Consider the following 17,084-nt stretch of genomic DNA (forward strand, 5'->3'; position numbering starts at 1 on the left):
TCATAAAGATGAATCAAAGAGGCAAACCTCCAGTGAGACTGATCAAGAAAAAGGAAGAGTACGTAAATGATATCAGGAAACAAAAGGAGAGCACAATGACAGACATACAAATGATTCAAAAAAATCATAAGCTATTATTTAGATTAGATTACATGGGCAATGCCCTAGATACACATGACTTACCGAAACTGACTCAAGAAAACTAGGAGATGTGAATACGCCTATAGCCATTAAAGGAACTAAATCAGTATTAAAAATCGCACATGTATACACACACACACACGTCTTAGCTCTGCCCATTGAAAGGGCATAAAAGCAATGAGCATTAACTAATACATAATGCTCATGAAAGAAATAAAAGAATATCTAAGTAAATGGAGAGACATACCATGTTCGTGCATTGGAAGATTCAACATTGTAAAGATGTACATCTCCCCAGATTGACCTATATAGGTTTAATGCACTTCTTATCTAAATCCCAGCAAGGTTTTTATAGACAGATAAGCTTATTCTAAAATTTAGGTAGAAAAGACACAGGCTCTAGAACAGCTAAAACCATCCTGACCTAGAAGAATAAGGTAGGAGGAACCACTTCCTGATTTCAACACTGATTATACAGCTACAGTAATCAAGACAGTGTGGTAATGCAGAAGGTTCAATGGAACAGAATAGAGAACCCAGAAATATACCCACACAAACATGCTTGACTAAGTTTTGACAATGGCACAAAATGCAATGAAGGCAAGACAGCTTTTCAACAAACAGTGCCGGAGCAACTGGACATCCACAGCAAAAAAATGAAGCTTGACCTAATTCTCACACCTTATTAAAAAATTAACTCAAAATGGATTATAGACTCAAATGTAAAATACAAACTATAAAACTTTTAGAACACAACACAGGGTAAACTCTTCAGAATGTAAGGCTAGGCAAAGAGTTTTCAGACCTGACACCAAAAGAGTGACCCATAGAAGGAAGAATTGTTAAACTGGACTTCAGCAAAACTAAAAACCTTTGTTCTGTTAAAGCCCATGTGAAGAGGATGAAGACAAGCTACAGAATAGGAAAAAGTACCTGTAAAAAACTCATCTGCCAAAGAACTAGAACCTACAATACATAAAGAACTCTGAAAACTCAACAGTAGAAAACCCAAACAATCCAACTAGAAAATGGACAAATGACATGGACAGATATTTCACCAAAGAAAATATACAAATAAGCACACGGAAAGGTTTAACATCATTAGCCTCAGGGAAATGCAAATTAAAACCATGAGATAGTACTACATACCTATCAGAATGGCTAAAAATTAAAAATAGTGAAAATCACAAGTGCTGGCCACGATGTGGAGAAAACTGGGTCACTCTTACATGGCTGGTGGGAATGTAAACACTCTGAAAAAGTTCACTAGTTTCATAAACAATGAAACATGCAACTACCATACAACCCAGCAACTGCAATCCTGTGCATTTATCCCAGAGAAGGGAAAACTTACATTCACAGAAAAACCTGTGTGCACATGTTTATGGCAGCTTTAACTGTAACAGTCAAAAACTGGAATCAGGGGCTTCCCTGGTGGCACAGTGGTTAAGAATCTGCCTGCCAATGCAGGGGACATGGGTTCAAGCCCTGGTCCGGGAAGATCCCACATGCCGTGGAGCAACTAGGCCCGTGAGCCACAACTACTGAGCCTGCGTGTCTGGAGCCTGTGCTCCGCAACAAGAGAGGCCGCGATAGTGAGAGGCCCGCGCACCGCGATGAAGAGTGGCCCCCGCTCGCCGCAACTAGAGAAAGCCCTCGCACAGAAACGAAGACCCAACACAGCCATAAATAAATAAATAAATAAATATTAAAAAAAAAAAAAACAAAAAACTGGAATCAGCTCAGTTGTCCTTCAACAGGTGAGTGACTGGTTAAATGCTACTCAGCAATAAAAAGGAACAAAGTACTGACAAGACACACATGTAACAACTTGGAACTGTGCTGGCAGAGAGCCAATCCCCAAAGGCTGCATAGCAATATGGTTCAATTTATACAACACTATTGAAATGAAAAAACTTTAGAAGCGTTAGTGATTTTAAGTGGTTAGGGATGGGCTGGCTTCTAGCCAGCCCACTCCAGCTTCCCACACCAACCACATCCAATCCGAGCACACCTGGAGCCATCATGGCACCGCTGAAAAGCCCCTTGCTGGCTCCACAACCCCAGCTGGAGGTGGGGAAGCACTTGAGGAGCCCACGCCGCCGGGAGGCCTTGAGGACAGATGCCCTGAAGAGGGGCCCAAAGGGAAAACCTAAAGCAGAGGCTGGAACAGACACTAAGAAGAGCCCTGTAGCAAACAAGATGCATAAAGGTAGCCACAGCCCAGTCTGACTCCTGCTGAGACAGACCCCTCCACCCACTATACCCAAGGCACACAGAAGAAAGGCCAGCCTATTTCCAGGCACCAAAATGACTGGACTCCCCTCCACTGTCCTATACAAGGCGCTGACTTTCAACAAAATATGACAAGGCACACGACAAACCAGAAGGAAATACCAAACTCCAGAGACAACACGATCATCAAGGATATGACACAGAAGAAGGAAGTAACACACAGAAAATTTAACACAAGTAGGATTAATATGCGAAAACCTCTAGTGGAAAAGTTGACAACATACAAGATGGGAAATTCAGCAGAGAGAAACCGTAAGAATCAAACAGAAATGCTAGAAATGAAATGTTAAAAAAAAAAGAGATGAAGAAAGCCATCAGTGGGTTCACAAGTAGACTCAACACAGCCAAGGAAAGAATTAGTAAACTTGAAGCCAGGTCTATAGAAATTACTCAAACAGAAAGACCAAAAGGAAATTAAAGAGACACCACAACTAAGTGCAATGCATGATTCTGAACTGGATCCTGGGCCAAGAAAAAGAAAACCCGTAAAGCACGTTATTGAAACAACTGAGAACACCAGAATAAATTGCAGATTGTTGTGCGGTGTTTGTTGTGTAGTATTTATTGTGCAGTATTGCATCTAGATCAAACGTCCTTGTTTGGATAATTGTGCTGTGGTTATATAAGAACATGCTGTTTTTCTTAGAAATACGCACTGAGTATTTAGGCCTCAAGGGAACAGTATCTCTAATTTACTCTCAAAAGATTTAGGAAAAATAGTCAAAGAGAGAATGATAAAGCAAATGTGGCACAATATAAATAACTGGTGATTCTGTGTAGAAGGCGTATGACAGGAAGTTCCTTATCATTCTAGTAACTTTTCCCTAAGTGTGGAATGATATCTAAGTAACAAGTTAGAAAGTTCCCTAGCCCCTGGGCCCAGATGCTCCTATAAGGTTGGTCTATCAAACAAGGTCAAGATTATAACCAACTAGTACAAACTGACTTAGAGGCTGGTAAAAGAGAATGCTTCCCAGCTCATTTCATAAACCTAATATAAATGTGATAACAAAAACTATTCAAGGAGCACGTGGAAAAGGAATGATAGTAACAGGCTAAGCTCACTTCTTAAAGCAGTTTCAAAAATCCTAAATAAAATATCAGCAAACCAAAGCTGGCAATAAACATACAAAAACCAGGAGGACGGTTCAAAATGAGAAAATCTATTAATGTGAAAGAGTAAATGATAAAATCACGTAATATAAACAAAGCAGTAATGTAAAACAGTAAAGAAGAAACACCACACACTCCCAATAAATGCAGAAAAAGGATTAATATAAAAATCAATACATTTTTGTAATGTAAAACTTCCCAGCAAACAAGGACTAGATGGGTACTTCCTTAGCCTCATAAAGGTATCTGGTTTTCTAAGTCCTAGAGAAAATCTTACATTTAATGCTGAAACACTAAAAGCCATCCCTTTTGGGTTGGGAAGATAAGAATGCTTACTATTACCACTTCTAAGTGAAGCTGCAAGAAAAGAAACACCAGGAAAAAAAAGTAAAGAAGTTTTAAAAGAGAAAAAAGATTTGAAAGAAAACACAAAAATGTCTAAACAGAAAGTCTATTCTCTAATAGACAATTAATAAGGGAGTTCAGAAAACTGATCCCCAAATTCATACAGAAGAGGAAAAGGTCCAGAACAGGCAACACGATGGCTGAGGACAGAAGAGGAGCCCACCAACTGGGAGGACTTGTCACGAAGCTCCTATAAATGTGATGAGATGGTGCCCGTGCAAAGACTGACCAACGGCCAAGTCCAAAACCAGGCTCTGGCCCCTGTGAAATCCTGACCCACGACAAATCAGCAGCGAAGGCAGGGATGGTTCCCAGAGGGGACAGATGAGGGAGCCCTGCCCTCGGGCTGCACAATCACAGCATGGCCCTGAGGCTGGAAGAACCTCAATGTGGAATGTGGGCGAGCGAGCTGGCAGAGGGCCCAGAACATACCTGACGCCACAGGCTGGAGGGCAGTGGCCCAGATGGGGCTGACAGAGAAGCACAGTGAGGGCCTCTGGAGGACCCGTGGAGAGCAGGGGGAGATGACTAAGAGAGTCCGAGGCTCCAGGACACCACGAGATGTGGCAGGTCCTCTGGTCACCACCGTCATCCCAACTCCTAACGACACGGGGTGGGCAGGGCCTCTGTCCTGGGGGGAGATGAGGGCTCAGGGATGACACTGGGGCCCAGCCTACAGGGCCAAACGGGATGCCCGCCTGCATCAGATGTGCGCTTACTTCTTTTACACAGAAACGAGGACTTGTCGTGGCAGCTCTCAGCATGCCAGCTATGCAGGTCGTGGTGGCGGAGCGTGGGGAAGTGGAAGCATTGCAGCTGCGCGCAGAACACACCGTCACCCTCTGACGTGGCCGCCGCGAAGATGGGGTCCGGGGGCAGAAGCACCTCTGAGGAGCCTGCGGGACAGACAGCGTCACAGCATGATGGCAGCAGGCCAGGGAGCAGGGAGGCAGGCACACTTAGAAACGTTACTACAACGTCAGAGGCCCTGCAAGGACGGCAGTGCCCACAGGAAGGAGAAAGACGCCCCTTCCTCCTCAGAGGGACTCAGCCAGTGAGAAGCTGTGGACTCTCTTCGACCACAGTGTCAGGACCACAAGTGTGCCCAGGAGTATCCGCACTGTCCTAAAGGCTGGCACCCTCTACTGGGGTTAGGGATTCACCCCAAGAGCTGGGATTAGGGCAGGTGAGAACCTACTAGAATGATCCTCTGCAGGCATGCTATGACTCTTGAGCCTGGAAACCTAATGGCCATTTCCGAATCAACTACTCCACCGGGAAATAGGAACAGGCACTCACACTCCAGGAGTACAGGTCAGGGATGCTCCAGCAGGACCTTTGAGGACTGAGGGGGGGCCACTCGGGGGGAAGCCACTGCCCGGGGCCCTGACCGGTCTGTGTGGAGACACGGCCGCCCACCTGCCACAAGGTCCCCCAGGCTGGGAGACAAGTGAGCTCTGCCCGAGTGCAACGTCCCTTCACTTTCCACAGGGAGGTGACAGAGCAAGCAGCCCGGGATCCCCAGGCTCACCAGCCCTCACTTGTCCTCAGAGACACATCAACAGCAGGACTGGGATGTGTTTGGGAAAAGGAACTGGCCCCAAGCTCAAGCCAGAGGCCCAAGGAGCAGCCTAACAGGAGAGGCCCAAGGAGGGACAGGGCAAGGCATGTGGCTCGGGTGGCAGGTGGAGGAACCTGCCAGCACCCGGGCAATGGGACAGGAGGGGTGACCACGGGCGGGTGGGAACGCAGCTGCTCACATGGCTCCTGACGTCACCTCGGTAGTTAAAGCAACACACATGTACGCTCACACATGCATGCTCACACTCACATAATCTATTTTAATTCCACCTGCCTGACGGTTCTAGGATGTTTTGGACCCTAACTCTGACCTTCCCTGTTCTAGGAAGCCTGTCCCTCCCTCTCTGGCCTGAGTTCATGTCCGCTGCACACTCTACTCATTTTTATGCTCCAATTAAAGTTGTGGACTTTGAAACGAGGGTGGACAGTCTAGAAATGGCCAAGGCAGAAGCCACCACAGGTTCCGGAGGAGGCCAAGCCCCACCTGGGTCTGGCGGAAGGGCCTGACCGGGGCTGGGCCATCACAGCCTCCCCGGGTGTGGGGCCCAATCCTCCACACAGCCCCGCACCGGGCACCCGGGTGGGAGAAGGTTGGAGTGGAGAGCTTAGCAATAGTCGCCCTTGTCAGGATGACGCCCCCCAGGTTCAAGCCCAACAACTCTTCTGAAGGACCAGGAAGCCTTACCTTTGAATGCCACCTCCCAGTGACCTTCTAAGGAGCGGTTCCGGCCAGTGATGACGTACTGGTAGCCGACCCACAACCTGCAGGAAGACAGATCGCAGGAGACCTCAGTGGGACAGGGGGAAGCAGGCACCACTGTGTGCATGTTTTTTTTTAAAAAATAAACTTATTTATTTATTTATTTTTGGCTGCATTGGGTCTTCGTTGCTGTGTGCAGCCTTTCTGTAGTTGCAGAGAGCAGAGGCTACTCTTCATTCCAGTGCGCAGGCTTCTCGTTGTGGTGGCTTCTCTTGTTGCAGAGCACGGGCTCTAGGTGCGAGGGCTTCAGTAGTTGTGGCACGGGGGCTCAGTAGTTGTGGCTCACAGACTCTAGAGCACAGGCTCAGTAGTTGTGGCACACGGGCTTAGCTGCTTCACGGCATGTGGGATCTTCCCGGACCAGGGCTCGAACCTGTGTCCCCTGCATTGGTAGGTGGCTTCTTAACCACTGTGCCACCAGGGAAGTCCCTGAATGTGTGCATTTTTAATAGTTACATTGACCTTTAAAATATTGAGCTTCAAAGGCATTAATGATTTTTGAAAGTTTTGATACTTAGTTTTAATAAAATGCATTAAAATTCTAAATAATAAACTCACTAGTCAGAAAAAGTTTTTATCTCGGGTGACTCCTGCCAAGACTCTTCTTATTAGCTGAACCAATAAAGCTTTTACATTCTAAGTAAAATCAATTTAGTTCTTGGTGGACACAAACCTGTGAATACACTAAAACCAAAGAGTAGTATGCTCTGAGGGGTGAGTTTTATGGCATGTGAATTACACCTCAATAAAAGACAACCCCTATGAGCACACACTGCCTCCCTTGGAGCCTCCCACCCAGCAGGTGCTCCCAACCGCAGCCTCCCAGCTCTGGAGATGTCCATCAGTGGGTCCCCAGCTGCCGTGGGTGCCACTCTGCCCCTCCAGCCCCCACCATGCATGTGCCCATCCTGAGGGCACATTCCCACCCCTCCCTTTTCCAAGGACTCAACCACCCAGCGAGCTGGGAGTTATCTTTCTCACTTTGGTGATTTGCCAAGCTCACAGGGCATAACGGTGGAGCCTCCACCTGCCACGGTCACTGCGTTCCTATGGCAGTGTGGCAGCCTTTGCCATCGTGCGGAGGGAGCACTGGCAGTATGGTGACCCTGTGATCCACTGCTGGCCCCGGCAGTGTGGAAGGGGTCCTCAGCACACATCTGACCCCAGAACAAAGCCCCCTGAATGCTGGGCCTGGGAGAGGCCGGCAGTTGGCCAGTTTCCACACTTGCTCTCTGATGCTGTGGAGCCTGGGGGTCTAGGCCAGGTCCGGAGCCAGACTGCCTGGGTTGGAACCTGGCACACCGCAGTTAATACGTGCCCTGGTCACCACCCTGGGCCCTGTGGTGTCTGGGGGACTGAACGAGTGGGCCCATGGAAGGCACTGAGCACGGGCCTGGCAGAGCCCACTTTCTCAGAAGGATCGCCCCACCTACCTGCATGGCCCGCGAACCAGGCCTACGAAGCCCCATGTGGAGCAGCCCCTCCTGACACAGGCCCAGACCCCCTGCAGTTGCAGCAGAACCCACACAGGGGGACCAACGAAAAGGACTGGCTCAAGGTGACACAAGGTGGCAGCCCATCCCTGCCCCTCTGAGAGACCCTGCCCCGTCGCAACACCTACCCTAAACCCCCATCTCCATTTGCTTCCAGGGGGCGGGGCTGCTGCGGGCTGCCAGAGGCTACGTCCTGGAGGCCATCATGCTAGGCAGGCCTTGGCACTCCACAGGCCCCGGACCCCACCCCGGACTCACTTGTGCTGGTCCTGCCACGCGAAGCTCCGCTCGGGCTGGTCCCATTCCTGGGTCAGGACGAAGCGCAGCTCCTGGTCAGTGGAGAAGGTGGCGAGGGACCCGTTCACGCGCTGGCAGGTCTGTGCAGCATCCCAGTAGTTCTCCCCGCTCAGGTAGACTCGGTAGCAGCTGGCCGTGCCCTCGTAGTGGTGCCACCCTGTCGGGCACTTCCCTAGGAAACATGAAAGACGGCGGGGAGTTGTTCCCCAAGTTAGCATCCTCACTCCAAAATGCAATTGTACATGCTGCATCTAAGCAGCTCAGAAACCACCCAAGAAGGGGGAAGCTGAGGCTCAACAGGGGAGCTCTGCCTCCAAGACCATAAGCCTCCCAGTTGTATGAGGCTGTAGCCGCTGGGCAGTCAAGACCAGCCGCTGAGTTCGCTGAGTAAAGTGGCTGATGAGCTGGTAGAACGCCTCAGGCTGGCAGTGTGAGCATTCCCACTACATCACCACACCTAAGTATGTCTACTCAGAAGGGGGTTTCAGCTGTGGTTTTTCTGCCTTTCAATTTTCCTTAAATTTATTCTGCTCTTTTAAATTCCTAATATTGTAGAGAGTTCATTAAATAACTAGTTATTTAAAAAAATTTTTAAATGGAGGGAGAGCCTGCTTCTCCACCTACAAAAGGGTGGGTACAGTTCAGCCCCCAAAGGTAATAACCATCTCTTAAAAAAAAAGCAGCCTGGTTCCAGAGCCTGGGTTCAGGTCATGGCTTCCTCACTCGGGCTGGGTGGCTTTGGGCAGGTCATTGTGCAGCTTCACCCATCAAAGGAGGCCCTGAAGGGCTATTTTAGGTGGACACTCCGGCACAGCCAAGTGGCATGGGAGAGCCAGGGACCACGTGGGGGGTGAGCCTTTGTTCATGAACAGGGCAGGTCTGCAACTTACTGCTGAAGCGGACGGGCTGCGCCACATTCATGGCATGGAAGTGCGTGGGGTCGCCGCCTCGAGCCCGCCCCGGCCTCGGATCCACAGCCTCCTTCCCATGGTAAGGACGCGCCTCCCCGATCACTTCTGAAAGCAGAGAGAGAGTGGCTGTCAACACTGTTCATGAGGGCCAGACGCCAAAGTGAACCCCGGTACAGTCAGATGGCGGGGGGATTGGGAGGGCAGGGAGGAGGAAGCACAGATTCCATCTATTCAGGTTTTCTTTAGAACTCTAAAACGTGCCGTTCATGCCAAATGGGTTACATGAGCTTCTTGCTGAAATTACGCCTGGGCAGTCTTCATTTTTCATTATGACTACGAAATGGGGACTCTCAGTTGCATTTTCTAACAGGCTACTGTGGGCACATCACAGGGTCAGCCACTCCTGCTTAACACCCTCCTGCATCCCTGGCCACAGGGGGTTCTCTGCAGAGTCCAGGCTGCTCCCCCACTGACCTGGAGCCTCCCCTCTTAGCTGTGTGTGGCCCTCTCTGTCTGCTTGCCCCTCTCTCAGCCTCAAGGCCAGGGTCAGGGCACCTGGCACAGGCCCTCGTGTGCAGCAGGCCTGGAGCATGGTTAAAGTGTGACCAGAAAGCTCAGGGTGAGGAAGAATGCTAGCTTTATGTGTGGTGGTCCAAGAGTAATTCGCAGGTCTGAGAGAGGAGACCCAGAGAAGTGAGGAGATTTACCCAAGGCAGGAGAGAGCCAGGGGCTATGTTTCCGAGGGGCCTCTGCGCTCTGCCTGCTGGGGGGCGCCTGGTGGAGGATACCGGTACAGGGTCAGCACAGGCGATGAACTTGGTCTGCACGACTTCGCAGACACAACAGACACCTGCCTGCAGCTGGCTCAACAACCTCAGGCCAGGCGGGGGTGGTGGGGTGGGTGGTGGGTGGAGTGTGGCCCAGGAGGGGCGTGGCGCATGCCAAGGTGGGGCGATGGGCGTGGTAGGGGCGTGGCATGGCAACGGGCAGTCCCCACCTCTCCCACCTGCGGGCAGGGGCAGAGGACCTTAATTCCCCAGCAGGGATCGAACTGGGCCCTGGCAGTGAAAGGAGACCGCCAGGGAATTCCCTGACACTGTTTTTATTTAATAAATTATCTTTATTTTTTCCCATTATAAAATAACACATATTCAATGTAAAATATTTGAGAAATACAAAAGTTTGAAAAGACAAAACAGATAAACTGTACTATTCTAGAGGTTGCTGCCCTTCCAATCTCTCCTTTCTACACAAATCCTTAAAACTATTGGGATCACGTCAAGCACTATTTTATGATTTGCTTTGCAAGCTGAAGACTATAAACAGCTTTCCATATTCTTTAGTGAAGATCACTTTCAATGGCTGCTCAGCATCTGTGAATCGATTTCTTTAATTACCACAACGCCTAAGGTTCCAAGCTGGAGCTGCCTGCATTTCCTAATTTTTGTAGAAGAAGCACATGTGTGTCCTTCTGAGACCCTAGCAGCTTTGTCCCTCTTCCACTAACTACTCAGTAGAGTATTTCCTCGGAGTTTCCATAGTCCCTTCCCAGGCAGGTGATGGGATCAGCTTGCCAATCACTCTAACACATAAAATGTGTTCCCAGTGCCTGAGATAAGTTGGACCCCAGGCAAAGACCTAGAGGAGAAGCTGCCCTCTTCAAACACTGCCCTGGGGTGGGACGGCTTCAGCTCTCTGGGACTGGGGTGCCCCGTGCACATGTCTGAGAACCACCACTTCCCGCTCCCCGGAGGAGACAATGCAAAGCCCCTGCCTCTGTCCCTCCAGGGCGCCAGGCAGAGGAGTGGGCAGATCCCCACTGGGCTGAGGGATAAGGAGGGAGGGGAGCAGAGCCCTCCCAGGCAGAGGGCGCAGCCTGGGCAAAGGCCAAAACCGGGCACGCCTGCGACAAGCTTGAAGACCAGCTTGGGTGTAGCTGAAGCATATTTCGCTACGCCTGCACTTCACACCTCCCTTTTGCCTGCTCTTCACACCTCCCTTCTGCCTGCTCAAACGAGCAAGACCTGTGGTTCCACTTGGTCTTGGCCTCTTCCCCAGACCAAGCACAGCACCTGGGCACCTGGTATACAACCGGTCAAACTGCTCACAGAGGGACGAGGAATCTAGGGCAGAGGGGAAAGAAAGAAAAGGACCGGTTCTGCCGGGGGCACCAAACACCAGGTGGCCAGGATGCTGCCCGCAGTGAAGCCATCTGCAGCCCGGGGAGGGGGTGGGGGGGCAGGTGAAACAGCACAGTAAAGTAACCAGAAAGCCTGGTGGCGGTGGAGGACGCTGCTCTGTGATGAGCAGGCTTCTCTGTGGTTCAGGCAGCAATTCTGAGCCTTCCTCTCTACTCCATTTTCCTTCATATCCAAACGCCCACATCCACCCCCTCATCACTCATTATTCAGCGTCCATTACATGCTGCCACCGAAACCCACCAAAAGACACAGGCCCCCTGAGTGTCCTGGGGGCCAGAAGCAAGAGGTGAGGGTGGCTGGGGAAGGCAGAGTTCACTGGATCAGCAGCCTTACAGCACTCTTAGGACCACCTCTGACAATAAGGAGTTTTCTCTGAGCCCCACAGACAGCGCGGCGGCCAGCTGGAGGGTGTGCAGCCAGCCCCAGAGTGCGGGTTTCAGGGTGCAGACGCCCCAGAGCAGCTCTAGGCACTGTCCCAGGCACCCGGTAGCAGGTGGCCCTGACCCCTTAGTGGGAGGTCTCACTCTCACTCCCTGTGGTGGGGACGGGGATGAGTCCAAGCCTGGAACCCAACCTGAGTCCAGCCCTGACGTCTCCGAAGGAGTGCTCCTCTCTCTTCAGATGTCCGTCCCCGGACTTCAGAATGGGAGCCCAAGGAGGAGACCCGGCTGAAACGCTACTGAAAATCTGAGGAAGAGGGAATGTCTGAGATGGGGAGGCAGGCAAGGCCGTGACAGACCTGCTTCAGAGGAGAAGTGTCCCGCCTCAGGACCCTCGTGTGCCCTTGGAGATCAGGGCAGCAAGAGCTGGAGGCCTCGAGTCCAACGGGGAATCTGAGTCAGTAGTCAGGGCAGGCAGTGTCCTGCTTGCTGCTCCCAACAGCAAGTGGCCGGAAAAGAAGATGATGTGCAAATAAAGGACAAAATGTGAGTGATTCTAATTTGTGTTTCCAGAAACTTAAAACTTGTCCAGATGAGCCTGTAACGTCTCCGAATGAGGGAGAGGGCAGGACAGACTGGAGCCTCTTCAGTGTTCTGAGCTGTCGGGACACATGTCACTGTCCTATTTCACACCAAACAGGTTTAGAATCATGGTCAAAAATCAAATGTCTCTAAGTTAACCAATACTTGCTAACCAACGCAGGATTTCTAAAACCAGAGAGCCAGGAAATAACAGTTACTAATAGCATTTCCGTTACGCTGAACACGTTCTTTAAACTGATTCTCTTTCCCCACAGCTGGGGCCAGTCATGTCGCTCAGGGGGATCTCACTGGGCTAAAGTTTGATGGTTTGGGGGAGCCCCAGGGACCACCATCTCTCTCTGTTCCATCAGGGACATGCCAACATGAGCACTCTGTCTTCCCATTTTATACCCATGTGGACAGTATATGCGGTACACAGAGATTAACTGCAAAAACACAGCCCTATAAGTTTCAAGTTCAAAATCTGCCTCCCTCAGGCGGCTCCTATAGGTCCATGAATGTCTCAGGGCACAAGTTCACAGAAGGGACATTTTACCTTCTGCTACTGCCTGGGACAGAAGCTGAAGCCACCAGTCCCAGGCACACTCCACCTGTGGCCACAGCTCTCAGATGCCAGGAGTGCTGTGGCAGAAGCAGACTGACCTGAGTGGGGCTCCTCCCTCAAGGTCTTCTCAATTCTTAGGTATGTACATCACAGGATGAAATAGAAATCCTGCCTCCCCTCCCCCAGCCCCCTGCTCCTAATCCCATTTCCCACAGAAAATTCTTCAGATAGTTTTTAAATTATTTTTTCTTACTTCTTCCGGTAGTTTAAAAAGAATTACTTATTTTTACTTATTTCTTCTGTTATGTCTATATTTCCGAATAATAGGTTTACCCTGCTATTTCTAGTGTTATCAATTTTAAGTGTTACCCACTGACTTAAGGTCAGGCAGGTACAGGCTTATTATTAGCTCACATACACTCTTACCTTCCCAACAGAGTAGCATCAATTTCAAAACTAAAGTCAGTAGAATAATGTAATAATGTAAGTATTCTTCACTTGTGAACCAAATAGCATACTAAGGTTATTTCGATCCTCTAACAACTTTCTTTTTTCCTGGAGTTAATATTTGCATCGGTTTTAAATTTTTCTTAGCTTTCTGTATATCAACCACTGATTTTTTCAGCTACTACAGCAGATAACAAAGGCTAACAGTAAAAATTTTAAACACTCAAAACACTGTGTCAGAGCCACCTGGCTCCACTTTGTTTCCTGGAATCCCTGCCTACCTTCCAGCTCCAGGCTGAATGGGCCGCTCTCTGGGCTGGGGCTTGGCTGTGATCCTCGGGTCCACTTTGCTACCCTCCTGCACTGGGACCCTGTTTCCTGGACCCCAGGTCATCTTCTTTCTTGCTTAACCCTCTCCTTTTACAAGATCACATCTTTCTAAGAAAGGGTATAGCAACATTTATGAGTCTATTCATATCTACAATTTCTTTATTTTATCCTCATATATCATTGACTTCTCTGGATATAAAAATCCCACATTAATAACATTTTTGAAGCTTCTGGTTAAAGATATCAGATTGAACAAACACACCTTGTTCTCTGAAACCCATTAAAACAACAGTAATGGGATTTTATTTTATTATTATTATTTTTGGCCCCCCTGTGCGGCATATAGAACTTCCCCAACCAGGGATCAAACCCATGCCCCTGCAGTGGAAGCACTGAGTCTTAAGCACTGGACTGCCAGGGAAGTCCAGTAACAGGATTTTTAAAAAGGCAGTCACTAGGACAAACGGAACAGTTAAGAGAATGACAAAGTTCTAAAAACTGGAAAACAGGACTTCCCTGGTGGCGCAGTCGTTAAGAATCCGCCTGCCAATGCAGGGGATACGGGTTCGAGCCCTGGTCCGAGAAGATCCCACATGCCGCGGAGCAACTAAAAGCCCGTGTGCCAGAACTACCGAGCCTGCACTCTAGAGCCCGTGCTCCACAACAAGAGAAGCCACCGCAATGAGAAGCCCGCACACCACACTGAAGAACAGACCCTGCTCCCCGCAACTAGAGGAAGCCCGCGCGCAGCAATGAAGACCCAACACAGCCAAAAATAAATAAATAAATTTATTAAAAAAAAAAAACAACAACAACTGGAAAACAGAAGGACAAGTGATAACGTAGAGAAGGTGACCACATGTCCTAAGATGCCTGGTTATGCCCGCTGTCCCAGTATACCATCCAGTTTAGCATTTGTCAGTCTCAAAATTGTCTTATTTTAGAAGTAAATCACTCCAAATTTATTTGAGCCTAGAAAGCTAAATCCTAGGCCAGCAGCTGGGCAAAGTAAGAAATTTGCAAACTATATACATTGACCCTTAGACCCAGCAATCCGACATTTAAGAATTTACACTGATGATACATCTCCAAAACTCCCTCCAAAACAAAAAAGCCCCCCCCATAACCCCGCATATGCACAAGGTTACTTACTGTGACGTTATTTTTAATAGCAAACTAATGAGGACAACCTAAAGGCCCACACATAGGAGACTGGCTAAATAAAATACGGTACGTTCCTAAGATGGAGAGCAATATAACAGTAAGAAAGAATTTTTAAAAAAAAAAACTTTATTAATTAATACAGAGTTATTTTAAGGATATTCTACTGAATTAAAAAAGAAAAAAAATCAGGGCAAAAAGTACACACAGTAAGACACTTTTTTTATGTAAGAAAGGGTAAAGAAAAAGAAACAAGTAATAAAATATACACACATTTGCTTATTTTTGTAATCAAAAAAATGCCCAAAACTCAGAAAAGATAGGCCAGAAACCAATCAAGCTAGTGGCCTATTGGATATGGTGGAAACAGGTAAAGGGAAATAGAACTTCTAAGTGTATGTTTTTATACAGTTACAAGTTTTGAATCTTGCTAATGTTTTACATATTCTAAAAAAAAATCAGTTAATCTTGTGGATACACTAAAGCCCATGAAATTGTACACTTTAAAGGGATGAATTTTATGGTACATGATTTATATCTCAATTAAAAAATAAATGAAGATGAGGAGGCAAAGTCCTAAAACTGAATGCAAACATTCAGACGTTAACACATCACACAGAAGAAAAACAGGAATGAATCTGGTGGCTTCTGACTAGACAATGACTGTACCCCCTCAGTGCAACACAGTCTAACATCATAAAGAACTGAGAAGAAATCCTAGAATTTAGTTAGTAGGTTTGTTCTTGGCCGTGGTACAAGAGCAGTAATTCCAAAACTCTTTTATGTGTACTTTAGAATTGGCCAAATGAGTACATATACAGATGGTGCTGGGAACCAGGGTTCGTTCTTATGGGAAAGGGAGGTACAAATATGAGATGGGGGAGGAGAGGAGGAAGTCTAGATTAGAATCGGAGGTACAGCAAATACGAACTCATGATTTAAAAAAAAGTTTTCTGGGGCTTCCCTGGTGGCGCAGTGGTTGAGTCTTCCTGCCAATGCAGGGGACAAGGGTTCGAGCCCTGGTCTGGGAAGATCCCACATGCCATGGAGCAACTAAGCCCATGCGCCACAACTACTGAGTCTGTGCTCTAGAGCCCGCAAGCCACAACTGCCCACATGCTGCAACTACTGACGCCCGCGCGCCTAGAGCCCGTGCTCCGCAACAAGAGAAGCCACCCCAGTGAGAAGCCCACGCACCGCAACAGAAGAGTAGCCCCCGCTCGCCTCAACTAGAGAAAGCCCGCACGCAGCAATGAAGACCCAACGCAGCCAAAAATAAATGAATAAATTTATAAAACATAAATAAATGATAAATAAATAAATAAAAAGGCTGGGGACACCTCTTGACTAAAGGACAGAGCAAGATGGCAAGAAAATACAACATGTAACCTTTGACTAAATCCTGGACTTAAAAGTTTAAAAAACCTGTAAGTGACACTTTTGTGACCATTGAAAAAAATTTCAATATGGACTATATATAAGATAATAGTGTTATAGTAAGTTTCTTGCATGTGAAAATTGTACTGTGGTTAGAGTGGATTGTTCTCATTCTCAGAAGATGCTGAATATTTAGGGGTAAATATCATATCTGTAATACACTCTCAAAGGGTTCAGAAAAAAATGTACATAGAGAAAGCAACTGTAGCAAAATGCTAATGGCTGATGAATGCAAGTAAGGGCTACAGGAGCGTTCACTGCACTATTCACTGCACTACTCTCAAGCCTTTTCTGGAGATATGAAATTTCTAGTATTAAATCAGGGAGAAGGCAGGGACTTCCCTGGTGGCGCAGTGGTTGAGAGTCCGCCTGCCAAGCAGGGGACACAGGTTCGATCCCTGGTCTGGGAAGATCCCACATACCGCAAAGCAACTAAGCCCATGTGCCGCAACTACTGAGCTTGCACTCTAGACCCCGTGTGCCACAACTACTGAAGCCCGCATACCTAGAGCCCATGCTCCACAACAAGAGAAGCCATGACAATGAGAAGCCTGTGCACCGCAACAAAGAGTAGCTGCCGCTCACCACAACTAGAGAAAGCCCGTACACAGCAATGAAGACCCAATGCAGCCAAAAATAAATAAATTAATTTTTTAAAAAATTAGGGAGAAGGCAGTCCACACACCCAGCTCCCAACCCCTGCATGGTGTGCTCAGGAAACCTGCCCCTCCTTCACCCTAGCAAACCATGGGGGATTTACTAAAAAAGTAAAACAGGGGGTCTCTGGTATGGGGGATACCAGTTCAGCTGAAAGTCATGGTTCTTTATTTAAGGAGGGGATGGCAGACTCCCAGCTCCTCTTCCTCCACTAAGCTCCTCCTTTATTATGTTTAGGTAGTTTCCTTCTATTCCTAGCTTGTTGAGTGTTTCACCATGAAAGAATGTTTAATTTGGCCAAATGCTCTTCCTGCATCAAGAAGATCAT

At 48.2% G+C, this 17,084-nt stretch overlaps 1 protein-coding gene across 1 annotated transcript in view; it reads right to left on the reverse strand.

Annotated features, from left to right (window-relative positions):
* The window catches only part of DGCR2 (DiGeorge syndrome critical region gene 2), a 69,472-nt gene that overhangs the window by 12,990 nt on the left and 39,398 nt on the right, over positions 1 to 17,084 (reverse strand). The window contains exons 3-6 of the mRNA XM_060028539.1: positions 8,976 to 9,101; positions 8,047 to 8,257; positions 6,221 to 6,297; positions 4,674 to 4,850 (exon numbers count right to left, since the gene is read on the reverse strand). Coding sequence (XP_059884522.1) covers positions 4,674 to 4,850; positions 6,221 to 6,297; positions 8,047 to 8,257; positions 8,976 to 9,101 — 591 coding nt within the window. The remainder of the gene's footprint in view (positions 1 to 4,673; positions 4,851 to 6,220; positions 6,298 to 8,046; positions 8,258 to 8,975; positions 9,102 to 17,084) is intronic.

This window comes from Delphinus delphis, chromosome 13, assembly GCF_949987515.2.
Source record: "Delphinus delphis chromosome 13, mDelDel1.2, whole genome shotgun sequence".
Taxonomy (NCBI): domain Eukaryota; kingdom Metazoa; phylum Chordata; class Mammalia; order Artiodactyla; family Delphinidae; genus Delphinus; species Delphinus delphis.